The 27851-nt window shown below is 46.4% G+C and overlaps 1 protein-coding gene across 1 annotated transcript in view; it reads right to left on the bottom strand.

Moving 5' to 3' along the window:
• The window catches only part of LOC120946695 (alpha-2-macroglobulin-like protein 1), a 171444-nt gene extending 152937 nt beyond the window's left edge, over window positions 1–18507 (bottom strand). Inside the window, exons 1-4 of the mRNA XM_040361325.1 lie at window positions 18404–18507; window positions 8469–8652; window positions 4778–4979; window positions 1122–1174 (exon numbers count right to left, since the gene is read on the bottom strand). Coding sequence (XP_040217259.1) covers window positions 1122–1174; window positions 4778–4979; window positions 8469–8652; window positions 18404–18468 — 504 coding nt within the window. The 5' untranslated portion in view covers window positions 18469–18507. The remainder of the gene's footprint in view (window positions 1–1121; window positions 1175–4777; window positions 4980–8468; window positions 8653–18403) is intronic.
• Between the last annotated feature and the right edge of the window lie 9344 nt (window positions 18508–27851).

Raw genomic sequence — 27851 nt, 5'->3', positions numbered from 1 at the left:
ATCTTGTAGTATTAATATATTAAAGCGGGAGTTCACCCATTTGTAAAAAAAAAATTTTTCTCCCCTTAGCTTCCTGCTCGTTCGGTCTAGGGGAATCGGCTATTTGTATTAAAATATGAGCAGTACTTACCCGTTTTCGAGCTGCATCTTCTTCCGTCGCTTCCGGGTATGGGTCTTCGGGAGCGGGCGTTCCTTCTTGATTGACAGCCTTCCGAGAGGCTTCCGACGGTCGCATCCATCGCGTCACTCGTAGCCGAAAGAAGCCGAACGTCGGTGCGGCTCTATACTGCGCCTGCGCACCGACGTTCGGCTTCTTTCGGAAAATCGTGACGCGATGGATGCGACCGTCGGAAGCCTCTCGGAAGCCTGTCAATCAAGAAGGAACGCCCATTCCCGCAGCCCATACCCGGAAGCGACGGAGAGGATGCATCTCGTAAACGGGTAAGTACTGCACATATTTTAAAATAAATAGCCGATTCCCCTAGTAAAAACGAGCAGGAAGCTAAGGGGAAAAAGTGCCCTCGAAGGCCCCGTACTCACGACCAAACATGTCTGCTGAAACTGGTCCGCAGGCCAGTTTCAGCAGACATGTTTGGTCGTGTGTGGGCGCGAGCGGGCCGAATTCCAGCAAACATTTGCCCGCCGGGCCTTTTCCCAGCGGACAAATATTCCTGGACTTGTTTTAAAACAGTCCGCTGGAATCCTGCCCGCTCGGACATGTACGGTCGTCAGTACAGACCTACCGTACATGTCCAGGCGCCCGCCGTCCCTCGCATGCGTCGAATGACTTCGACGCATGCGTGGAAGCATTTTAAAGGCGGCCCGCCCACGTCGCTGCGTCATTGTCGCGGCGACACCGCGTCATCGACGCGGCGACACCGCGGACACGCCCCGCGTATTGTTTACGCGCGGACTTCTGTACGATGGTGTGTACAACCATCGTACAGAAGCCCTCTGGCAGACATGTATGGTGAAAACGGTCCGACTGACCGCTTTCACCATACATGTTTGGTCGTGAGTACCCGGCCGAAGGGTGAACCCCCGCTTTAAGCTAATTGATTATGTGAAACAACGGTTAATGGGTTCATTCTAGGCAATGTGTGACAGTTCTTTTATATTACCAAATCTTGTCCAGGTTCAAGGTCTTCGTTAAGTGAAAAAACTCGGAACTTCACTGTTAAAAAAAAAAATCATTTTATGAAACTTTGAGTTAGCAAAGCACAATAATGCATCAGATATCTTCCTAACTAAACATGAGAATAAAACTAGGGACATCTTTAATTATAGCTAATGCCCTGTACACACAAGCGGAATTTCCGTTGGGAAAAAATAAAAATAAAAAAAATTGTATAGTCTTTCCAACGGAATTCCGCTCAAGCTTGGCTTGCATACACACGGTCACACCAAATTCTGACCGTCAAGAAGTGGTGACTTACAACACTACGACGAGCCGAGAAAAATAAAGTTCAATGCTTCCGAGCATGCGTCGACTTGATTCTGAGCATGAGTGTTTTTTTGTGCGTCGGAATTGCATACAGACAAACGCATTTTCCGATAGGAATTTTTTCTATCGTAAAAATTGAGAACATTCTCAAATCAAGTCGTTCTCTATCTAAGTCTGTCGGAATTTCGGACGGAAAAAGTCAGATGGGGCATACACACGCATACAGTACACACGCTCCCATCTGACTTTTTCCGCTCATGTGTGCAGGGCATAAGTTTGACTCCCTCCTGTGACAATCACCTTGCTTCATTCTGGCCACATTATCATTACAGCCTCTGTCTTAGAAACCAATCAGTGGCTCTCCTTTTTTAGCTTTAATAAAGTGGCCAATAAGAAGGGGAACGCTTGTCGCTGTAGAGAACCAGACTGATACATAACATACAAAATAGTAGAAAAAAAATAAAATCTAAAAAAATAAATTCAGGAAAAACAATAAAAAGATTAAAAAATAAATTAAATAGTTCAGGAAAAAGAGCGTGGTTTCACTCTCTCTATTTGTCACCGAATGGTGAAATTAAAGTTAAAATTAGATTTTTTTATTTTTTTTGCCTTTTTACCAATTTTGCCAATGTTGGAGTTGTCCACCATAGCATGTACGAAATTCAGAATACTATGTACATTCCAGATTTTATGGTTACAGCATATGAATTTAATTCTCTTTCTCTAACTTTTTGGCTTTGACATTGGCTGAATGACTGGAACTGCTATATAAACTCAATAATGTCCCACTGCCCCTGATTAGAAAACTCTACGAGAACTGGACCATTTGCTCTAAGAATATAGGGGCAGATTCACGTAGCTTTGGCGCAGCGTAACGTAACCCGTTTACGTTACATTGCCGCAAGTTTTCCGATTTAGTGCCCGATCCACAAAGCACTTACCTGGAAATTTGCGGCGGTGTATCGTAAACACGTCCGGCGAAAGGCGGCCCAATTCAAATGGGGCGGGTACCATTTAAATTAGGCGCGCTCCCGCGCCGGACGTACTGCGCATGCTCCCGTCGGACTTTGGTGTCGGAATTTCCGCCAGCAAATATTGAGAGCAGATTCTATATTTTTCCGACAGGAACAATTCTGATTGGAAATTCCGATCGTCTGTAGCAATTCCAACGCATGCTCGGAAGCATTGAGCTTAATTTTCTTGGCTCGTTGTAGTGTTGTACCTCACGCGTTCATGACGGTCGAAAGTTCGTAGAAATTTTGTGTGACCGTGTGTATGCAAGCCAAGCTTGAGTGCAATTCCGTTGGAAAAGCCATCCAAGGTTTTCCAGACGAAAAATCAGATTGTGTGTACGGGGCATAACACTCAAGATTGGTTAAACTAAATGTGTAAACAAGTGAAAATTCATAAACCACATATTGTAATAGAGGATATGAGGAGAAATATGAGAAAGTATGGGCAAGTTGGATAGAGAATACACTTAACGGCTTAAGGATAAAGAGGATACGGAGATGGGGCCAATTACACCAATAGAATAGGGGGTTGAGGGGAAGAATAAATGTATAATTGTTTGTTTGTGTTATTTAAGAAAGATTATCGATGACATTTTATGGAAGCTCCTGTGAGAGCTTAAAAAAAAGAAAATTCATAAACAACCATGTAGCCAGTAAAAGTTAAAATAAATGTGCTAAAAATCTGGTTAGACTCACCAGATGCAATGGACCCCTTTAAACAACACTCGCAAAATAAATTTTGCAATTAGAATTGTATATATATATTTTTTTTTTTCACATTTATTTGAACTCTTACTGGCTACATGGTGGTTTGTGAATTTTCCCTTGTTTTTTTACACATTTAGATTACGCACACAACTTAAGACAAAATTAAAGGGACGTCCTGATATCTCTGCTGCTCATACTGGAGCACATGATATTAACAACCGTTTAAAAGGCCCAAAGCAGGGATAGGCAATTTATTTTGGCACTGTTGCGAACGGCTGAACTTAATTCTTGTCAATATTCATTTTGGACCTGGGAAGATCCCTAAATATGTAAACATATAGAAAACAAAAAGGACGACACAGCTTGTTAAACTTGCCCATTAAGTTCAGTGGGGCTACCCACTGCATTACACGTGATTACGGTGAGGTAGGGTGGCAATATAATGTTCAATCAGGTGGTGAGGAGGCAATATAACACCTTCTTATTGTATGTCAAATGCTCTCTAAAAAGCACTGGGACTGGAAAAAGAGAGCCTGAAGCCTTGTACACACGCACGGTTTTCTCGGCAAGAAACAGCATGAAAACTGCTGACAGAGCTTTCTTGTCCAGTAAAACGTGCGTGTGTACAAGGCTTTGAGCTTTCTCGTCAAGAAAACTGCCCAGAATCTAGACGAGAAAAATAGAGAATCCCTGGAAGAATAGAGAAAAAAATAGAGAATTCCATGGAGACAAACCCGAGCGTGTGTCTCCATGGAAACCCGTGCATGCTCAAAATGACTTTGACGCATGCGCAGTAGCTTCCAAGGCATAGGTAGGGTGAAGCAACATGGCGGCGACGGCATCAAATGTAACGAGCGCATGCTCGTCGTAGTCAATGACGTCACCGCGTTCGTGCCATTCAAAAGAGCGGTGGTTCTTTTAAATCGTACGTGTGTAGACTCGGCCGGCAAGAGAATCTTGCCAGGAATCTCGTCAGGAAAAACAATGTTTTTTTCTTGACGAGAATCCTGGGCGTGTGTACAGGGCTGGAGATGGGTAGAGTGGGATTCAGTACATTCGGAGATCGATACAGCGGAGAAGTTTACTGTTAGGCCCCATACACATGACCAAACATGTATGCTGAAACTGGTCCGCGGACCAGTTTCAGCATACATGTTCGGTCGTGTGTAGGCGCGAGCGGGCAGAATTCCAGCAAACATTTGCCCGCCGGGCCTTTTCCCAGCAGACAAATATTCCTGGACTTGTTTTAAAACCGTCCGCTGGAATCCTGCCCGCTCGGACATGTTCGGTCGTCTGTACAGACCTACCGTACATGTCCGAGCGCCCGCCGTCCCTCGCATGCGTCGAATGACTTTGACGCATGCGTGGAAGCATTTAAAAGGCAGGCCCGCCCACATCGCCGCGTCGCGGCGACGGTGCGGACACGCCCCGCGTATTGTTTACGCGCGGACTTCTGTACGATGGTTAGTACAGCCATCGTACAGAAGTCCCCGGGCAGACATGTACGGTGAAAACGGTCCGACGGACCGGTTTCATCGTACATGTTTGCCCGTGTGTACCCGGCCTTATGGGTAACATACATTTAAACCTTGTATATGGACATTACCATTACCTGTCTGTCCTGGCTTGTACATGGTCTTGTCTGTTTGAATGATGGTTTTATAATGCTTTTTCTCCTTTTTCACAATAACTTTAGTATTTTTTGTTACTGCCAGGTGTGTTACTGCCGGCAGGTTTAGAAGTGACTGAAGATGAGTAAAGATGAAAACTTGTAGTTCAGCAACCTCTTCGTTTCCGTGAGAGGGATCCGGAATCTACAGTTTGGAAGAGAAACTGATAATTACTGAGACTATTCAGTACCATTCACCCAAGATGGTCACTAAAATCGACTACATTAAGCAAGCCCCCCCCACCCCCACACACACACAAACATCACATCCAAGATGGCAGTGCCCGGTAGCATTCTCAGGTCTTTTGGATGTCTACACAAAGGAGGCTTTTACAAGTAAATAACTTTTATGCTCTAAATGCACATTCTGGATTATCTTATGGGAAGTGGTCTGGTGACAACCCTTCCCGCTGGCAGGGCGTTCATGGATGTCCTCCATTTTCAGTGGTTTTAACGGGATGATGCCTGCATCAAAAGACAGTCTGCTAGTTCCAGTTCTCTCAAAACCTTATCTGCATTCCAACATAGGACGTGATGTCCCCTGCTGAGCCGTAGTCTGCCGTTGATACATTTCGCCCCTCCCACAGGGCTTTATCAAAGACTTTGATACCAGACTAAGCCTGTTTGACCCACAACACAATATTGCTTGAGGGGCCCATTGGATCTGGTGAGTCTAACCCGATTTTTTGCACATTGGAATTGTCTATATGATTTTTTGAACATTTAATTGAACTTTCACTGGCTACATGGGGGTTTATGAATTTTCCCATTTTTTTTTTTTACATATTTAGTTAAAGCAGAGCTCCGCCGTAAAACAAATATTAAAAGCCAGCAGCTACAAATACTGCAGCTGCTGACTTTTAATATTAGGACACTCACCTGTCCTGGAGTCCAGCGATGTAGGCAGCAGAAGACGAGCAATCGTTTGTCACTCTGCTGCCCCCACCGCCATCCTTGGTGAGGGAACCAGGAAGTGAAGAATTGTGGCTTCACTGCTCGATTCCCTACGGCGCATGCGCGAGTCACGCTGCGTCGCACTCACTGGTCCCCGCTGTGTTCTGGGAGCCGTGTTTTTCCCAGAACACAACGGGGGGGGGGGGCGGATATTGTGACGCACTACCTGCAGGTCCCCGCAGAGTGGACTCCCGGAAGTGGGTAAAAATACCTGTCTTAGACAGGTATCTGCACCCCCCTCCCCATGAAAGGTGCCAAATGTGACAATGGAGGGGGAGGGTTTCCGATGAGCGGAAGTTCCACTTTAGGATGGCAGAGATGGGCAATTGATTTTCCCAAGGGGGCACATGAAAAACTAGCACTGTTGTGCTGTTAGCAGTGGCGTATCTAGGGTATGGCAGCCATGGCAAGTGCCATGGGCGCCATATGAAGAGGGCGTTGTTGAGCGGCTGGGCAGCAAGGCACTTACCAGGGTCTGAGGGTCTCTTCTTCTCTCCTCCAAAGCATAGGCAGGATCTCCTTTTCAGCACCTTTGCTAATGGACAATGGCAGTGCTATCCCTGCTGCTTTCAGCCACAGCCCTCCCCTGTTCTCCCAGGCTCTCCCATTCAATCTGATCGGATTGGCAGCGCACAAAGAAGAAGGAGGAACATCAGTTTCTCCCTCTCCTCTGAGAAAACTGAGGCCTTAATTGACAAAGATTTCATCACTTCCAGTATGGGCTGGCCTTGGGGGGCAGAGGAGGTATCAGGGGTCCAATAAACCCCAGATTTCTCCATAAAGAGGATGTGTCACTACCAAAGGTATCACAAGGGATGATAAATATCACTAGTTTTGTTAGCTGTTTTTTTGTTAAGGTTATCTGAAAGATGGGTTTCAAATGTTTCGACAGGGGCGCAGTTTCAGTACTTGCCATATGCGGTTTTTTCACTAGATACACCTCTGGCTGTTAGTTAGACTAAATGGGCTAGATTCATAAAGCATTTACGGCGGCGTATCTCCAGATACGCCGCCGTAATTTCAAATCTGCGCCGGCGTATCGTTACGCCGATTCTCAAAGGCAGATACGCTCAAAAAATAGGCTTCCTCCGCCGACGTAACTTAAATGCGGCAGCGTATAATTGTGTGCAATATTACATTAGCCGCTAGGGGCGCTTCCGTTGTTTTAGGCGTAGAATATGCAAATTACCTATATACGCCGATTCACAAACGTACGTACGGCCGGCGCAATTTATTTACGTAGTTTACGTTAGGCTTTTTCGGCGTAAGGTTGTTCCTGCTATTAGGAGGCGCAGCCAATGTTAAGTATGGACGTCGTTCCCGCTTCGAAATTTTAATTTTTTACATCGTTTGTGAATAGGGATGGACGGAATTTACGTTCACGTCGAAACCAATACCTCTGTTGCACCGTACTTGGGAGCAATGCACACTGGGATATGTACACGGACGGCGCATGCATCAGGTCATCATAGATTTACATAAATCACGCCCCCCTTCCACATTTGAATTATGAGCGCTTACGCCGGCCCCATTTACGCTACGCCGCCGCAACTTACGGAGCAAGTTCTTTGTGAATACTGCACTTGCTCCTGTAAGTTGCGCCGGCGTAGCGTAAATACGATACGCTGCGCCGCCGTAACATTGCGCGCCCCTACCTGAATCTAGCCCAATGTGTAAAAAACAAGTGATAATTCATAATCCACCATGTAGCCAGTAAAAGTTCACATAAATGTGCAAAAAAAAATCAGGTTAGACTCACCAGATCCAATGGACCCCTCAAACAACACATGCAAAATTAATTTTGCAATTGGAATTGTATATATTTTTTGCACATTTATTGGAACTTTCACTGGCTACATGGTGGTTTATGAATTTTCATGAATTTTTTTACACATTTAGTTTGAGCACAACACTTAATAAATTGTGTAAATTTTGTAATTGGAGTTGTATACTGTATATGTTTTATTGTACATTTTTAATTTTGACTGGCTACATGCTTGTTTATGAAATTTCACAAATGTGTGTTTTTTGCACATTTAGCACCTTACTATTATCCGATCAGACTGATCTGTGTCTAATCAGCTACATGGGAGACCAGAGAAGAGATTTGGGGTCTAATATACCCCAAATCTCTCCATAAAGAGGACCTGCCATGGTCCATGCTATCACAAGGGATGTTGTTCATCCCTTGTGATAGCAATAAAATTAGTACAAAGAAAATAAATTATTTTTGTATAAAATAAATAAATATATATAAAAATAAAATTGAAGCGCCTCGGTTCCATCGTGCTTACGTGCAAATAAAAACACATTTTTTTTATATTTTTTTTTAATTGCAGTCAAAAAAGGAAACGCTGCACAAATGCTGTGTCACATAACAAATTGCAACATCCACCATTTTATTCTACAGCGTCTCTCCTAAAAAAATGAAAATAAAATAATACATTATATATATATATTGCTTGGGGTTCTACATCATTTTCTAGCAAAAAAAAAAAAAAGGGAGATCTTTACATGTAGGTCCGGGTTAATCCTCTGCAGATCTTTCACTAATAAGCCATGCCATTATTAGTCAAATGTTTCACTGCTATACTATTTAATCCTTCAATAGTGTACTCTTCAACTATTTCCCACACTCCACTTCAGCATGCTGTGATTGAAGCCTATAGGTATACTGTACCAGAGCCGAAATACAGGTGGATATGGAGTCTTGCTTGAACCTCTCTTCTATGAGGGTGGTGCTCTTTGCTTCCTGCCTTAAAACTATCTCTATGTTGCTCACTTTTCCAGCACCCTCCAGTTGTATACAGATACTTTCATAGTGCTGAGAGCGCAGCTCTGAGGGAAAGATGACGACATGGTGCCTGAAGAAATAAAAAGGAACAGAAAAAGTGTTTGCATTTCACTGATCACCAGCAGAATTGTGCACATTCACTGAGCAATGGTAATATAGTGGAGACAGAATACACTAGGGTTGCCACCTGTACGGGATTCACCCGGACAGTTCGGGTTTTGAATCATGTGTCCAGGTTTCAGGCGGACTGAAACCCGGACACATTATTGAATTCAGACCAGGCTGTGGCTCCACAAGTAACTAAGATAGTCACACACAAATATGTTGCTGTCCGAGAGCTTCAGCGGCCGTCTGGTGGCAGGTTTGGCATCACTGGAGGGCAGGATGATGATGTCGGGAAGAGTAATCTGGCCACACCCATCATTCGCTGCGGAACGCTATGCGCACCTCATTACTACTCTCCTTGGGGCACCCAAAGGTGTCCCAGACAGCTAAAGTGTTCGGGTTTGGCTTGAAGAAAGGGTGGCAACCCTAGAATACACGTCAGTGGATCATGCTGGGTGTTGTAATAGTCCATGGATTGTAGAGATTCGCTGTGAATAATTATTCCTTTGGTTGGGGTGGGCGGTGTGGCGTAAGCAGTTCAAGCAAGGCCTGGAGTAAGGAAAATAAACCTAGACGGAGGGCTGACATGAAGGGTTTAAAGGGGTCGTTTTTTATTTTCTAAATAGGTTCCTTTAAGCTAGTGCATTGTTGGTTCACTTACCTTTTCCTTTGATTTCCCTTCTAAATGTTTTTTTTCTTTACCTGAATTTATCACTTCCTGTTTCTCCTCAGTAAGGTTGCCCCCATCACCCGAGTGGTGGAAAGTCAGTCAGAACACCTTACTGAGGAGGAACAGGAAGTGAGAAATTCAGACATAGAAAAAAAACATCTAGAAGGGAAATGGAAGGAAAAGGTAAATGAACCAACAATGCACTAGCGCAGGGGTGGCCAACCAGTGGCCCGGGGGCCACATATGGCCCACGACCTCCTGCTCTGGAACGGTGGGTTGGCAGGTTGCCGACCTTGCCGACCTGTCCTGCCACAGCATCAGTGTTGTGCATGAAGCTGGTGGTAGAGGAAGAAAACGGCTCCTGAGCAGAGCTCCATAAGCCAATGCTTCCTGTAGAGTGCCAGCTTTTGCCACAGGCGGAGTCTATGGAAAGTTAGCTAACCCGCGGGTTAGACATAGGTGCACTACGCTGCACCCGTGGTGTGGGTAAACTGCACCACATCAGTGTGAAAGCAGTCTTAAGCCCTTTTCACATGATCGACCTTACCCAATTGGACCCTCAATTCACCTCTACAGAGCAGAAAATGTAAACAGACTTATGTCCGTTTACGCCTGCCTACCTCAAATCCAATCCTCTAAAAAAAAAAAAAAAAATAGAAGGGAATTTGTCCCCTTCCATCTGGGCAGATCGGATCGGAGGGCCTATAGGAGTAGCTATGACCTGTCATCCACCTGCTCCGCTCATTGTGGCCCGCGACTGGTTATCAAGTTGCTTAAGTGGCCCTCTCTCTTCAAAAGGTTGGGCACCCCTGCACTAGCGTAAAGGAACCTATTTAGAAAATATTTTTTTTTTACCTTTACAACCCCTTTAAAGGGGGTTTGTACTGGTAGGAGTTTTTGGTAGGTAAAGTTAATAGTAAGGGGAGGCTTGGTGGAGTGTAAGGAAAGAATGGGACTTTGGGGGTCGGCCAGTAGGAGGATCCTGGTGAGACCTTTACTCAGGATAGAGACTACATCGGAAAAACTTCCCACCCTCCCTCTCCTTTTTTGTGGTCAAGTTCTTGGGAATTTTGTGCTTTTTGGGCAACTTCTCTTGGTGGCCTGTCATGGCAGGTGGCAGGGTACAAGTTCCTTGTATGTGCTTTATTTGATAATTGTACATTGGTAGGGACCCGTCTTGGGTATGGCTCCCTGTAGTTTGTTTGGGTTTTACCTGCTAGTAGTGGTGTTGTCTCCGAGTCTGTGCTTTGCGGATGGAAGCCTAAGATTGGTTAAGAAGGTACTTGAAGTAGTGGTGCCCAGTGGCGGACAGTCCATTAAGGGCGAATGGGTGCCTCTCTCCACGCCACCCCCCTATACGTCTGAATTACAGCAGCAGTTTTTTTTTAAGCACCTGATTAAAGCCATAGGCTCCAATAGGCTTCAAAATAGGGTGGACTTGTAGCGCAGAGCATTGTGCTATGAGCCCACCCAGGTGTGTTGGATATTCACTTTCCTAACACTGAACCGCCTCTGTACCAATCAGGAAGTGTGGGTCCAATATAGATGTAAACCTGATTTAAGAAATTGTTGCTGGACACACATCTGCAGTGGCGGCTGGAGGGGCTTTTTTTGGTGGGGGGCAGCAAACAACCCCCCCTGAGCCACCGGTGGAGTGTTACTACCACAACTGGCCCCTCCCCCCACGGCACGGAACTAACACCTCCTCACCACGTGCTGTCCTTACCCTGAATGTGGGCGGAGAGATCAGCTGATACGGCCATCTTCCAGCGGGTCGGGCTCAGGGACAGCTGCTCCGGTGTCCTCTCCTGGAGAAGCTTCCACAGTGCATCTCCTCTCTGCTCCTCCCAGCGCTAGGCATCCAATAGGATAGCCAATCGAGAAACGGGTTTCATACCTGCTTCCAGATTGGCCGAGAGGGGGATCAGTGTTGCAACAGAGAATATTCATTTGCTGTTGCAACACACCTAGGTGAGCTCCGGATGCATCCTCTGCGACCCGAGCCACCCTATTTTGAAGCCTATTAGAGCATCTGGATCTAATCAAGTGCTTGATAAAAACCCTGGCCGTTGTAATTCACGTGCCTGATAAAAGGGGCCGGACACATGAATCTATCCACTGCATACAAGGTGTGGCAAGGAGAGAGGGGGCGGCGCCCCCTAATGGACAGGCTGCCACTGTAATCTGTAGTGTTTTTTTATCTCTCTCAAAAGCACTAAGTCCCATGTGTTTCTTCTGTTCCGTAGCACTATTATAAGCCTGATAAGTTCTCTGAGACAGGAAGTAAAAGCAGACTGAAGTTTGTGTCGTGGGAGTTTGCTATAAATAGATTAGCAAAGAGTATGCCTTCTTACAGCAGAGCTCTGCACATTCCTTCTTTATTTTGCCAATGTGGAGTGAGGGTGTGTGCCTTTCCTCCAATCAGCTTGTCTTGGCTGTATGCCAAGAATCCACTCATGAACAAGAAGAGAACATCTGTGCATTTTCTAAATAATATATAAAGATGAAGACAGCAGATATACATGTTAAACGTATGTAGGGAGATTTGTTTCCTCTCTGTGTATCATCTGAGGCTGTTCACTTCACTGGGTATATGTGAGGGTTTACATCCACTTTTTTTTTCCCTTCAATTAATTTTTATTGAGAATCTGTCATATACAGAGAATACAACAAGTATGATATGGAAGCATTGGTTTCCACAGTAATACAAAAGAAAATAACAATATGGGTTATATCATAGACTCTTGTCAGGAGCATAATACTACTGTATACGTTATAAGTGACCCAAACAGGAATGCAACAAGAAAAAAAAAGGAGAAGAATTCAGGTTTTAACCAGAAATTATTTGATTATACCATTCTGACCGAGTTGCCCAATGTTGGTCTGCAGATGACAGACGCCCCTCAGATATAGCGAACATGCGTTTGTATAAACTGTGAGTGTGCCCTAAGCCTATCACCTTGATTTTAGATAAGAGGTCAGTGGATTTCCAATGGCGAACAATTTTTAGTCTGGCTGCTAGAAGGATGTGAATGATGACACAGCGAAGGTGAGGCGGGATATTGTCGATGCTGAGGCGGGATATTGTCGATGCTGAGGCGGGATATTGTCGATGCTGAGGTGGGATATTGTCGATGCTGAGGCGGGATATTGTCGATGCTGAGGCGGGATATTGTCGATGCTGAGGTGGGATATTGTCGATGCTGAGGCTGGATATTGTCGATGCTGAGGCGGGATATTGTCGATGCTGAGGTGGGATATTGTCGATGCTGAGGCGGGATATTGTCGATGCTGAGGCGGGATATTGTCGATGCTGAGGTGGGATATTGTCGAAGCTGAGGCGGGATATTGTCGATGCTGAGGCGGGATATTGTCGAAGCTGAGGCGGGATATTGTCGATGCTGAGGCGGGATATTGTCAATGCTGAGGTGGGATATTATCAATGCTGAGGTGGCATATTGTCGATGCTGAGGTGGCATATTGTCGATGCTGAGGTGGGATATTGTCGATGCTGAGGCGGGATATTGTCGGATGCTGAGGTGGCATATTGTCGATGCTGAGGTGGCATATTGTCGATGCTGAGGTGGGATATTGTCGATGCTGAGGCGGGATATTGTCGATGCTGAGGCGGGATATTGTCGATGCTGAGGCGGGATATTGTCGATGCTGAGGTGGGATATTGTCGATGCTGAGGCTGGATATTGTCGATGCTGAGGCTGGATATTGTCAATGCTGAGGTGGGATATTGTCGATGCTGAGGCGGGATATTGTCGATGCTGAGGCGGGATATTGTCGATGCTGAGGTGGGATATTGTCGAAGCTGAGGCGGGATATTGTCGATGCTGAGGCGGGATATTGTCGATGCTGAGGCGGGATATTGTCAATGCTGAGGTGGGATATTATCAATGCTGAGGTGGCATATTGTCGATGCTGAGGTGGCATATTGTCGATGCTGAGGTGGGATATTGTCGATGCTAAGGCGGGATATTGTCGATGCTGAGGTGGCATATTGTCGATGCTGAGGTGGCATATTGTCGATGCTGAGGTGGGATATTGTCGATGCTGAGGCGGGATATTGTCGATGCTGAGGCGGGATATTGTCGATGCTGAGAAGTGCCAATTTGGGTGCTGGGGGAATGTGAATCCCGGTAACTTCTACCATAATTTTGAATACCTCTTTCCAACAGAAGGAGATTTTGGTACAGGACCATAGTAAGTGATATAGGTTCCCTAATTCTCAGCAGTTCCTCCAACATAGGGGAGATGTGCAACGCTGTATCCTGGCCTAGACCAACAAGGCCCAGGGCAGCACTTTGAAGGGAAAGACTCCCCGCCGGATAGTGCTACACGTTAGTGTAACGCAAGCTGCTTCTAATTTTGACTGTCCTATCATCCTGGACCACAAACCTTCCTCACTGTGCTACATGTTTTCTGCTGCACCATTGGCATGATTATATCTTCTTAGTCCTCTTCACAAAATTATCAGAAATTTGTGCTTAAAGTAGAACTATAGGCAACACTTTTTGTTTTTCATTTTGGATAGAGTAAGGGAGGGTTATAGCCCCTGTCAGTTTATTTTTTACCATCCCTGTCCCAATGCAGAGATTTCCCTCCACTTCCTGCCCCATAGCCAAACAGGAAGTAAGAGGAAATCCATGCCCCCCCCCCAGGTCCTAAGAACTAGTGTCCCCATTCGAAAATTTTAGGGTATGTCTTAAACAGAAAGGGGTGTGGTCTTGACAGGAAGGGGTGGGCCATATTTAAATTAGGGGGTGCACGAGTTTAGTCAGGCCTAGGGCAGCACAAAACCTAAATACACTACTGGAGATGTGTGTGGGTCAAATGTATGTATCTGTGAAGAGGTAATATACCATCTGAGGTTGAAGTTATATGAGAGATCCCATCATTTGGAGGGGCATGTTGCTCGAAGATTATTACTCTGTTCTATGGAGTGGTGGATGTAAATAGACTTGTGTCTGTTTACACCTGCTTACCTCCAATCCAATCCAGCAAAAACCTTGAAGGGGATCTGTTCCCCTCCCTCTGGCCAGATCGGAGGGAGGTCAGTCAGGTGTAAACAGACAGCCAGTCTGTTTACATCCAACTGTCCATAGAGCAGAATGAGTCGTGTCCGTGTCAACTCTGCAAAAGCAGAGCGGACATGGACATGCCATCTGCAACGCTCTGGTCAGCTCAGCAGGGGATCAGCAGACAGATCTGCAGAGAAAAAGGGACCCAACCCATGTACCATATTTATTGGCGTATATCGCCCTAAAATAAGAGGGAAATCGTGGGTGCGCGATATACGCCGATAGCCGCTTCCCGCGCTCAGTTTGAATGGAGCCGCCGACATATACCAAGTGCAGTACACTCGGGTACATTCGGCTAGGCTCGGCTTTGCTCGTGCTCACGCATAAACGTCACAGAGCGTGAGCATGAGCGAAGCCGAGCCTTGCCGAATGTACCCGAATGTACTGCACTCGGTATATGTCGGCGGAGGCGTTCGAACTGAGCGCGGGAAGCGGGGACTCGACTTGAGGCGCGCGCTGGAGAAGCCGGGAGGACACCACCGAGGCCGCAGACGGACGCCGGACCGGACGATGGACGCTGGGCAAGACACCAAAACTGTAAGTAATAAAATCTTATAACATTTTTTTTACAGGAATTTCGGGGCAACTTTAGGGGAGCGCGCTATACCCCAATAAATGGGGCCTTAGGGTTGCGTGTAGTATCAATTCCAAATTTTGGTTTTCCCTAACTTTCATTCCCAGTATTCTCCAGGATGAGAAGAGGGAGTACCTTTCCCTAATAAAAATGTTGGCTTTACTTACACTCATAAGTTTATAGGTTTGCGCATGGGGTGTGCCATGTGTGCCTGGGCGCACCCTATTGCCTGGGCTTCCCCCCGTGTTGCACCTCCCGCAGTGCGGCTGCCTTCCCTCCACTCCCCCCAGCTCCTGCAGAGAATGTTTCAGAATGGAGAGTAGGGAAAGAAGCTGATAAATGTCAGTTGTTTTTTGGTTTTGTAGTGGCCCCGATCTTCCTTTTCTGGGGTCCCTCAGCGGAGCTCTTGGCTCCTCCTCTTTACGAGTGCCCCGTTGAGAAGCCGCTCTCCCTCGGGTCACTCGTGTGGGGGCACTCCCATGTCATGCTGCTGCGTCCATTGACACACACAGCAGGACTCGGCCCCGCCCCTAGCTCCTGCGTCATTGGATTTGATTGACAGCAGAGGGATCCAATGGCTGTGCTGCTATCAATTTATCCAACCAGGATACGAGACACCGGCTGGAGTTGGTGCGCCCATGTCGATAGAAAGACTGGGTTCAGGTAAGTAAAAGGGGGCTCTGGGTGGCTTCTGCATCACAGGAGGTTTTTCACCTTAATGCATAGCAGTGGTGGATGGTTCTCAAAATTGGTGCTCAAAAAAAATACCTTTAAAATACTGAAAAAAAACCATCAATTGCATCCTCACTGTGCCCATCAAATGCAGACACTGTGCCATCAAACACAGCCATTGTGTACATCAAGTGCAGCCACTGTGCACATCATATGCAGCCACCGTGCACATCATATGCAGCCACTTGTGCCCATCATATGCAGCCATTTGTGCCCATCATATGCAGCCACTTGTGTCCATCATATGCAGCCACTTGTGCCCATCAAATGCAGTCACTTGTGTCCATCATATTCAGCCACTCGTGCCGTGAAATGCAGTCACTCGTGCTAATCAAATGCAGCCACTGTGCCAATCAAATGCAGCCACTGTGCCAATCTTTTGCAGCCACTTGTGCCCATCAATTGCAGTTGCTTGTGCCCATCAATTGCAGTTGCTTGTGCCCATCAATTGCAGTTGCTTGTGCTTATCAATTGCAGCTGTTTGTGCCCATCAATTGCAGTTGCTTGTGCTTATCAATTGCAGCTGCTTGTGCCCATCAAATGCAGCCCCTTGTGCCCATCAAATGCAGCCTCCTGTGCCCATCAAATGCAGCCTCTTGTGCCCATCAAATGCAGCCTCTTGTGCCCATCAAATGCAGCCTCTTGTGCCCATCATATGCAGCCCCTGAGCTCATCATATGCAGCAACTTGTGCCTCATAATATGCAGCCAATTGTGCCCATCAAATTCAGCCGTTTGTGCCCATCATATGCAGCCACTTGTGCCCATCATATGCAGCCATTTGTGCCCATCATATGCAGCCCCTGTGCCCATCATATGCAGCCCCTGTGCCCATCATATGCAGCCACTTGTGCCCTATAATACACAGACAGTTGTGCCTGTCATATGCAGTTGCCTGTGCCCATCATATGCAGCCACTCATGCCCCATCAAATGACACCACTCGTGCCCAAAAGACACCACTCGTGCCCATCAAATGACACCACTCGTGCCCATCAAATGACACCATTGTAAACCCCCGCCCGCCCGTTGTCTGTTCGGCACCTACCACATCTTAGTGTTGGATTAAGCAGTGGGTGACGGCGGCGAGCTGTGGGACCATCAGCCAATCAGGTAACAGGTATTAGACCTGTGACTACCTGATTGACTGAGGCCTCGTACACACGGCCGAGGAACTCGACGTGCCAAACACATCGAGTTCCTCGGCCAGTTCAGCACTGAAGCCGCCGAGGAGCTCGGCGGGACGAGAGCTCCCATAGAACAACGAGGAAATAGAGAACATGTTCTCTATTTCCTCGCCGAGCTCCTCGTCGGCTTCCTCGGCCGAAAGTGTACACACGGCCGGGTTTCTCGGCAGAATTCAGCCAGAAACTCGGTCGGAAGCTGAATTCTGCCGAGGAAACTGGTCGTGTGTACAGGGCCTTAGAGGCAGTTCAGTGTTAGAATAGAGAATATCATTCGCTTTTTTTTTTTAACACACCTGGGTGGACTGCTAGTGCAATGCTCTGCACTCACAGACCACCTTTTTAATGCATAGTAGAGCCTATGGCTCTAATCAGGTGCTTCAAAAAAACACCCACCGCCACTGGAATTCAGGCTCCCTACGTACAAAAAGAGGCCGGACGCTTGAATAGGGGGTGGCAGCCACGGCCATGGATAGATTCTTGCTATGGATGAAGCTATCTATTACCATATAGGGGGGTGGCTGGAGAGAGGGGGTGGCTGGAGAGAGGGGGTGGCGCCCCTATTGGACCCAGATGCATAAAATGCATTGAGATGAAAAACCTCAAGGGTTTACTACCCCTTTAAACACTAGACTGCACGCTGCTTAAAGGGTCACTAAAGGAATTTTTTTTTTTTTTTTTTGCTGAAATGACTGTTTACAGGATATAGAGACATAAAAGTTAACTGATTCCTTTTAAAAATGATTACAAATAGATACAAAATCAATCATATAATGTGCCTGCAGGTTAGTTTCACTTTTAAACTGTTTTCATGTTCCTGTGAACTAGAGAGACACACAGAACAAAAACAAACAAATCCAGGGCAGTGTTTTGTTTTTAAAATGAATCTGATTGGTTCTGTTAAGTTTTAGACACACAGTAATGACAGCTTAGACCTACAGTGAAAAAGCTCCCAGTACTGTGGTTATAAGGAAACAGACAACCAGGAAGTGTGGAGATCAGAGCAGAATTACAGCCACTTCAAAGCAAAAACGAACAATAAGGACATGAAACCAGTACTGCAGTAATGTAAAGGAAGCTATTTAGCTAAAAAAAAAAAATTCCTTTAGTGACCCTTTAATCGCCAGCAAAAGCAAAACATTGGCAGTTTTTTTTTTTCAGTATTTCTAAAGCAGTTTTTAGCTTTCTAGTGTGCATGAAGCCTTATAAACAAAATTCCACATAAAACTATAAAATACATGGGATACCCAGAAGCTCCATGATAACCTTTAGTTAAAAATAATCAAAAATATAAAGAAATAAAAGTGATCGATAGATTAGCAAATAATGCTCAGGAATGAAAATTCCATATTCAAAAGGCTTTCTGAGAATAAACACTGAAATCTGAAAGTCTAATATTATCTGCTGTGCCAATGTAACAGCTTATATCCTTCTTGACTGACAAATAATATACATAAGAAATACTCACAGTTTTGTTTGCACCAAGTAGATCTGCAAAAGGATCAGCCCAACACAATAAGTCCAGAGTGACATGATGTGACACAGACCAGACAATACTTGTGTGCTGGGAATAGATATTTGTCTGGTCTTATATTCCTCGTATTATTGGCGTGGTCCCAAGGCTGGGCATTGACCACAACACAACAAATATTTGTTTGGCAAGTCACATCCAGGCCTGTGTGGGGGTTGATGGGGGATTGGCAAGATATGAAGGTCATTTGATACGAGTTAGAATGAAAACATAGATGGAATTAAATTAAAGAGGAATTCAAATTTATACAAAGTAATTTTCATATATATATATATATATATATATATACCGTATTTGCCGGCGTATAAGACGACTGGGCGTATAAGACGACCCCCTATTTTTCCAGGAAAAATGTTGGTTTTGGGATATACTCTCCATATAAGACGACCCCCTTCCTACTAGTCTGTCTGGAAGCTGAGGGGTAGCCGTAACACTCACTGACAGGAACAACCACTGACAGAAACAGGCTTTTTTCAAATCTCACTGTGCCATTACATTACATGCCCAGACTGTGCCATTACATTACATGCCCCACTGTGCCATTACATTACATGCCCAGACTGTGCCATTACATTACATGCCTCCACTGTGCCATCACATTACATGCCTCCACTGTGCCATTACATTACATGCCTCCACTGTGACATCACATTACATGCCTCCACTGTGCTATTACATTACATGCCTCCACTGTGACATCACTTGCCCCCACTGTGCCGGCCAAGACGATCTCCCTACCTTATTTTTTTGCAGATTCTGGCTTCCAGGCTGCGGGCATCCATGATTCAAAAGCCACGCGTGAAATGCAGGAATTGGGGTGACCTGAGGTGTAAAATGCAGGAATTGGGGGGACTTGAGGTGTGAAATGCAGGAATTTAGCGTCTACAAAATAGGGGATAGTTTTATGGCATTTTTATCGTGACTGCGACATTATGGCGGACACATCGGACACTTTTGACACTATTTTGGGACCATTGTCATTTTCACAGCGATCAGTGCTATAAAAATGACACTGGCAGTGAAGGGATTAACCTGTAGGGGGCGCTAAAGGGGTTAGGTGTTCCCTAATGTGTGTTTCTTATTGTAGGGGGGGGGGCGTGGCTGGGCGTGTGACGTCACTGATCGTCGTTCCCTATGACAGGGAACAGACGATCAGTGACAGGCTCACTAGGAAGCACGGGGAAGGTTTGTTTACACTTACCTCTCCCTGTTCTTCAGCTCTGTGACCCGATCGCAGGACACAGGCGGCAATCGGGGGCCGCGGGTCCCGCAGGCGTGGTCGCGGAGCCCAGGACCGGGTCGCGAGCGCTCCGACGGCGCGCGCCACCCACGATTGGGCTTTTTTAAAGGAGACATACCTGTGCGTCCATATGCCCAGCCGTGCCATTCTGCCGAAGTATTTAGTTGTACAGCGGTCCTTAACTGGTTAAACCTAATTTAATTTGTATTGTTTTAAGTATTTTCTTGTTTTGAAATGACACTGACTCTTTCTTTGCACCCGGGGGGGCGCAGTTTGCCATCTTCGCCCTGGGCCCCGGGTGACCTTGTCCTGGCACTGTGAGTGAGCGACCAAATAATTTGGCATTTGGTAAAGAGCGTAGAAAGTGTCAAAGTTGAAGGATCTGTAATGGTCTCATTGAAGGGAAAGAGGCGCCAGGTGACATGTAAGAGGCCGTCAGCCAAGTCAAACTTTGTATAAAGGGAATTGCAAGATATGTTTTTTTTAGCAATCAGTGTTTGATGTGTGCTTTTGTCTGCCTGGAGAGAATTTAGGATGGTTTAATATTGGCTGTAGAGAAGAGGGGAGAGGGGTCTATTGAGGTCTAGTGAAGAGCCTTTTTCTGGTTGAATGGCATCCAAGATTATTCCACCCATGAACTGTGATCAAGGACATTGACTTGTCCCCTTGCGAAAGCATCACCAGAAAGCCACTAAATGCCAAGTTGGCACCGACATACTGATCTAAAATACTGTTACAAAAAAGCCAAATCGTTTTTTTCCATTTCAAGATAATTTCACCTAAGCAGTCCACATGGCGAAAAGCGAGGCTACTTTTAGTTAAACATTAGTGAAGGCTTTATTGGTGGTTTTGCTGTGTAATAAGATTCTGCAAAATCACTTCACTCAACCCCATCCATCCACGCTAAGGAGGAGAACCATAAACCATGGCTACCGACGGTCCCTGATTTGGAACAATTCCCCCTTTTCCTCCTCATTTGTCCCTTTATTTTGGTCTGATCTATATACAGTAAAACCTTGGTTTGAGAGTAACTTGGTTTGAGAGCGTTTTGCAAGACAAGCAAATTATTTGAATACATTTTGACGATATACAAGCGATGTCTTGATATACAAGTAGTGTCATGTCACAACTGAGTATAAAAGAGAAGAGAGGAGCCTCTAAGTGTAGCAATACGGTTACATTTAATGAAGGTACAACATTTAGCTACTCACATGGTTGATGATTAAAAGAGGCACATCTAAGTATGCAGGGATCCGGGGTAAAGTTGTCCACAAAGACCGTCGTCCTCACCACCATTGACGTCATCCCTTTCACGCTGTGCTTCACAAGCGCTTCAAGCCTCGCTTACAGATCGCTCTACTGCAGGGTAGTCTTTCTGATAACGATTGCAGACTGATATCGGTGAGAGCCGGTGGTGCGGGGGATGGTCTACAGTGGGTGACCGCGATATTGTGTCATACTCGCTCCCTTTCTCAGCGAGATTCACCACCTACGAGCCCCATCACGGAAGCCAGTGCCGAGCCGGCTGGCCGCGATGGGGAAAAAGCAGTCATAGAAACGAAGGGGGTCCGACTTGGATTCCCGCCAATTCTAGCCGCGGCGTTTGGTATGAACCATGAGGGAGAACTCCACGCCAAATTAAAAAAAAAAAAAACTGGCATGGGTTCCCCCCCAGGGGCAAACCAAGCCCTTAGGTCTGGTATGGATTGTAAGGAGAACCCCTCCTAAGCCTTCTTCTGCGACATCTTCGGCGGGGGGGGGGGTTTCGGTCTTCTGGTTCTCTTCCGCTCTCATCTTCTCCGCTGTCGTCTCGGCGCTCCCGGGTTCTTCTCCCGCTCGCTCTCCAGTGCCTTCTCCTTCAGGGCTGGCCGCCGCTATCTTTGTGTTAGCTCAATTACTAGCGGCGGCGCAGCCCGTTCTTCTTTGGCGTCTTCTGCCTTCTTCTCTTCTTCCGATGTTGACGCGACGCTTCTTCCCGCTGTAATGCCGGGTGCGCGGCTCACACCGATTTATATAGGTCTCTTATGATGTCACAGTCCCATCATGCTCCAGTACCTACCCACGTGGGTAGCTGTTTCAGGTCGCTTTGCAGGTGCTATTTTAAGTTTATAGTGCCTGCAAAGCGACCCGGTGTGAAAGGGGTCTTAGAGGCGCCTCTCTTCTCTTTTATACTCTGGAGCTCCAGCTGGATTTCGATTTGAATCCCCTTGTGGAGGCTTCCATTTGTGGATGGACATTTTTTTTGGTTAAACAACCTGGTGACATTGCTATAATTTTTTTACATGGACTATAAACTGAAGGACTTATGAATAAATAGTTGTGGAATGAATCATCTGAGTTCCTGTTATTTCTTATGGGGAAACTCGCTTTGATATATAAGTGCTTTTGGATCACAAGCATGTTCTCGGAACTAATTATGCTCGCAATCCAAGGTTTCACGTCACAACGTCACTTCCAGTTTTCGTGGCTGCCAATGACGCATTTTTTTTTTTAATATAGTATTTAGAATCGCTGTTTTTTGGTGACCTGAATACTTCTGTGAAGTGCAAAAGAGGGATCGGGGGTCACCACCTAGTACTGTCACAAAGGATGTTTACATTCCTTGTGACAGCAATAAAAGTGATACCTTTTTTTGTAAAAAATAGATAAAAAAAAAATATTATTTAAACCACCCCCGTCCCTGTGAGCTCACGCAGCAAAGAAAACGAATACGCGAGTCGCGCCCGCATATGTAAACAGTGTTCAAATCACACATGTGAAGTATCACCGCGATCGTCAGAGCAAGAGCAATAATTCTAGCACTAGACCTCCTCTGTAACTCTGACTTGTAACCGTTATTTTTTTTTAAATCGTCACCTGTGGAGATTTTTAGGTAGCGTAGTTTGTAGCCATTCCACGAATGTGCACAATTTTAAAACGTGTCATGTTTCTATTTACTCGACGTAACATCATCTTTCACATTATACCAAAAAATTGTGCTAACTTTAGTGTTTAGTTTTTTTTTTTATTCATGAAAGTGTCATGTGACATAAAATATTGCAACAATCGCCATTTTACTTTTTAGATTCTCTGCTAAAATATATATATATAATTGTAGCGTCCTGCTCCTGTTAAGCTGGCGCTGCTTTAAATTTCGAAGGGAGTCTTAGGCCCCATACACACGAGAGGATTTATCCGCGAATACGGTCCAGCGGACCGTTTCCACAGATAAATCCTCTCGAGGATTTGCGCGGATTTTGATGCGATGGAGTGTACTCACCATCGAATCGAAATCCGCGCCGAAATCCTCTGGCGATGACGTGTCGCGCCGTCGCCGCGATGATGACGCGGCGACGTGCGCGACGCAGTCATATAAGGAATTCCACGCATGCGTTGATTCATTACGACGCATGCGGGGGATCCCTTTGGACGGATTGATCCGGTGAGTCTGTACAGACCAGCGGATCAATCCGTTGGGATGGATTCCAGCGGATAGATTTGAAGACATGTCTTCAAATATTTATCTGCTGGAAATCCATCGCATGGGAGAAAAATCTGCGGAAACAGATCCGCTGGATTGTACACACCATAGGATCTATCCACTGAAACCCATTCGCTGGGATTTTTCAGCGGATGGATTCTATCGTGTGTATGGGGCCTTAGTGTTAGTTGACTCAGACACATATAATTTTGGCAAAATTTGGCCTCTGTTCCAGCCGTAGCTGTGCTGGGAGTGACCACTGTTGTTCACCTGGGGTGTTGTTACCACCCAGGCCAAGGGTGGCAGCAGCTAAGTCAGGGTGATATTGGGTGTCTCCCCTCGGCAGCCAATCAGTGGGGGTTGGTCATCCCGCTGTGCATGCTGGGGAGAGGTACTTAAGGAACAGACGCCACTGGACCGGGGTCATCAATCCTTGGTCTGTCGTCCCACCACCTCGTGGCCCTCCTGGCCGGGGGTGGGTGCTCCTGCAATCCTGGCTCCGGGACCACGTTGGTCTGGGGTTGTGATCTGTTTAAGTAGGCCCAGTAGTCAGACTGGGTCTACGTTTTCAAGGTGATCCTATGCTGTCTGTCCTGAAGGGAGGAAGCCGCTTGATGAAGGAACTATCTTGGAGAGGACCAAGCAAGAGGCTGGTATCTTGGGAGAGGCCTGGAAACTTCATCGAAGGATGCACCATATACTGAGAGGTTTGATGGTGATCGCCTTTCAGACTTGAGTTTTACAGAAGTTAATCTGGAGAGATCCGGGTGCTGAATCCTCTGCTTGGAGATTCTGGACTGAAAGTGTCTCCATTCAAAGGAAGGTCTGTGGCAGAGACTGTACTTTGTTCTGTGCGCCACTTCGGCTGCTAGGCCAGTGAGAGGGACCTATCCGGGCGAGCAATCCCACTCTGGCTAGAGTGGCAATGAGAACTGTGTTGCTGGAGGCTGGAGTGTCTCCCAATTGAGATTATGCACCTGAACCTATCTACCTGTTCACCCTTCCACCTCTTCAACCACTTCTTCTTTCCCTACCAAGTTCTGCAAATGAATCTTAGAAAAAGAAGTGTAAAGTGTGGACATTGAATTTTTCAACTCTCATCTACTACCCTGGACGGTGAGAAGATAGAGGTAACATGCCGCCCGAAAATATTCGGGAGCTCCTTCGGGGGTAGTGCTACACATGGGGGCTCATCCGGGATTGGCTGTTGCCTCTGACAACGTATCGTAAATTTATTTCGCCATTGAGAGTCTGAATTTGTCGGGGTGTTGGACTGTGCTCACAAAGAAGGGGTTAAGGTCAGGTTCCTTGGCTGGGCGCTGGCTGCACCTGCAACAGAGTAAAGTGCGTGGAGCAAAGTGTTTGTACTCTGGACTTTAATCCAATGGACTTGTGTACACACGATCGGATTATCCTCCATCGGACATTTGTTACGGGAAAGTTTGAGAGCATGCACAGCGAACATTTGTTTGCTGAAAAACCAAAAACAATTGTCCGATGGAGCATACAGGCGGTCGGATTGTCCGATCAAACACTAATCGAACCGTTGTTGTCAAAAAGTATACTTCTCGGGTCCCTCTACACTGCTCCTGGCTCCTCCCTCCTATTGAGTGTCCCCACACCCCAGCAGCTTGCTTTGGGGGCACCCGAGCTGAGCTGCAGCTTTGTGTGTCCATTAACCACTTAAGGACCGTCTCCTGCACATATACGTCGGCAGAATGGCACGGCTGGGCACAAGCACGTACCTGTACGTCCTCTTTAAGTGCCCAGCCATGGGTTGCGCCCGCGACCCGGTCCTAAGCTCTGTGACCGCGGGACTCGATCACCGCCGGAGTCCCGCGATCGGTCACAGGAGCTGAAGAACGGGGAGAGGTGTGTGTAAACACATCTTGCCTGTTCTTCACAGTGGCGCTGTCAATCTGCTCCCTGATATAAGGAAAGGCGATCAATGACATCACACATTCAGCCCCGCCCTCCTACAGTTAGAAAAACATATGAGGTCACACATAACCCCTTCAGCGCCCCTAGTGGTTAAATCCCAAACTGCAATTGTCATTTTCACAATAAACAATACATTTTTATAGACATTTTTGCTGTGAAAATGACAATGGTCCCAAAAATGTGTCAAAATTGTCCGACGTGTCCGCCATAATGATGCAGACACACACAAAAAAAATAAAAAAACGCTGATCGCCGCCATTAGTAGTAAAAAAAAATTATTAATAAAAATGCAATAAAACTATACCCTATTTTGTAAACGCTATAAATTTTGCGCAAACCAATCGATAAACACTTATTGCGATTTTTTTTACCAAAAATATGTACAAGAATACGTATCGGCCTAAACTGAGAAAAAAAAATGTTTTTTTATATCTTTTTTGGGGGTATTTATTATAGCAAACATTAAAAAATATTGTTTTTTTTTTTCATAATTGTTGCTCTATTTTTGTTTATAGGGCAAAAAAAAAATGCAGAGGTGTTTGTGGAAAAAAAAAGGACGCCAATTTTGTTTGGGAGCCACATCGCACGACCGCGCAATTGTCAGTTAAAGCGACGCAGTGCCAAATCGCAAAAACTAGCCGGGTCCTTTACCTGCGTAATGGAATTTTTTTTCCCCCCTAAATAGCTTCCTTTACCTTAGTGCAGTCCTCCTTCACTTACCTCATCCTTCCATTTTGCTTTTAAATGTCCTTATTTCTTCTGAGAAATCCTCACTTCCTGTTCTTCTGTCTGTAACTACACACCGTAATGCGAGGCTTTCTCCCTGGTGTGGAGAAAGCCTCTTGAGGGGGGAGGGGCAAGCAGGAGTGTCAGGACACCCACTAACACACAGCTCTTTTCTCTATCTGCAAAGTAGAGAGTGTCCTGACTTGCCTGCTCGCCCCCTCTCCCCTCAAGAGGCTTTCTCCACACCAGGGAGAAATCCTCACATTACTGTGTGGAGTTACAGACAGAAGAACAGGAAGTGAGGATTTCTCAGAGGAAATAAGAACATTTAAGCAAAATGGAAGGATGAGGTAAGTGAAGGAGGACTGCACTAAGGTAAAGGAAGCTATTTAGAGAAAGTACCAGTTACACTTACCGGTAGCTGGATTTCTGGGAAGTCTTACAGGACGGCACCCTGAGAGATGACTGGCTCCACCTGACAGGAAACACAATCAAAAAAGAGGTTAAAAACCCTGCCCCTTCCCGTGCTCCTCAGTTTGAGATAAAGTATGAACCCACCAGTGCACGGGAAAAAACACCAAAATACAAACCAATAATGTATAACGAGGGTGGGAAGTAGGCCTGCCGTCCTGTAAGACTTCCCAGAAATCCAGCTACCGGTAAGTGTAACTGGTACTTTCTTAAGTCGTCTTCCAGGACGGCACCCTGAGAGAGAAGCAAGTAGCTTCAGGCCTACCTTAGAGCGGGACCACTGCCTGTAGGACCTTTCTACCGAATGCCAAGTCCTGGGGCGACAGAAGTTCCACTCTATAGTATCTTAAGAACGTGTTCTGACTTGACCACGTCGCCGCTCTGCAAATCTGCTCCACCGAAGCTCTGGCCCTTTTTGCCCAGGAGGTTGCTAGTGACCGCGTGGAGTGTGCTTTAACTTTTGGAACTGCTTTACCAGCTTGAACATAGGCTAAGGAAATCGTCTGCCTTATCCACCTAGAAATGGAGGCTCTGGACGCCTGATGGCCTCTTTTCTGGCCCGAAAAATTAATTAATAGATGGGTAGAACGTCTAAACTCACTAACCCTCTCTAAATAAACTAATAAACAACGTCTAACATCCAGACAATGAAAGGAGGCCTCTCTCTCATTCTGGGGATTCGAACAAAAGGAAGGGAGAACTATTTCCTGTGACCTGTGAAACTTGGTCACTATCTTAGGAAGGTACAGGGGGTCCTGACTTAGAACGACCCTGTCCTCAAATAAATGAAAAAATGGCTCTTTAATAGAGAGCGCCTGCATATCACCTATTCTCTTGGCAGTCGTGACCGCCAGAAGGAAGGAAAACTTAAAGGTGAGTAACCTAATTGGGATACTGTCTATTGGCTCAAACGGAGCCTTGGTTAACTGATCTACAGTAGGTGTTTGTGATATTGTGCTTTTAGCACGACAGCGTCGCGCTGATACTCGGCAACAGGGTGCCGAGATCTCGCCGACATCTCACACTCACTGGAATAGTGACAGCACATCCCAGCAAGCGCGTCATAGAAGCGACGGGAGATCCGACTTGGATTCCCGCCAATTCTACACGTGTGCGGCGTTTGTTATGAATCCTGAGGGGGAAGTCCCCGCCGGATTTTAAAGCATACCGGGCCCTTAGGTCTGTTATGGGTTGTAAGGAGAGCCCCCCTACGCCGAAAAAAACGGCGTAGGGGGTCCCCCTACAATCCATACCAGACCCGTATCCAAAGCACGCTACCCGGCCAGCCAGGAAGGGAGTGGGGACGAGCGAGCGCCCCCCCCCCCCTCCTGAGCCGTACCAGGCTGCATGCCCTCAACATGGGGGGGTTGGGTGCTCTGGGGCAGAGGGGCGCACTGCGGCCCCCCACCTCAGAGCACCCTGTCCCCATGTTGATGAGGACAGGGCCCCTTCCCGACAACCCTGGCCGTTGGTTGTCGGGGTATGCGGGCGGGAGGCTTATCGGAATCTGGGAGCCCCCTTTAATAAGGGGGCCCCCAGATACCGGC

The sequence above is a fragment of the Rana temporaria genome, chromosome 8 (assembly GCF_905171775.1).
Source record: "Rana temporaria chromosome 8, aRanTem1.1, whole genome shotgun sequence".
NCBI classification, from domain to species: domain Eukaryota; kingdom Metazoa; phylum Chordata; class Amphibia; order Anura; family Ranidae; genus Rana; species Rana temporaria.
This window is presented reverse-complemented; position numbering and strand designations above follow the sequence as displayed.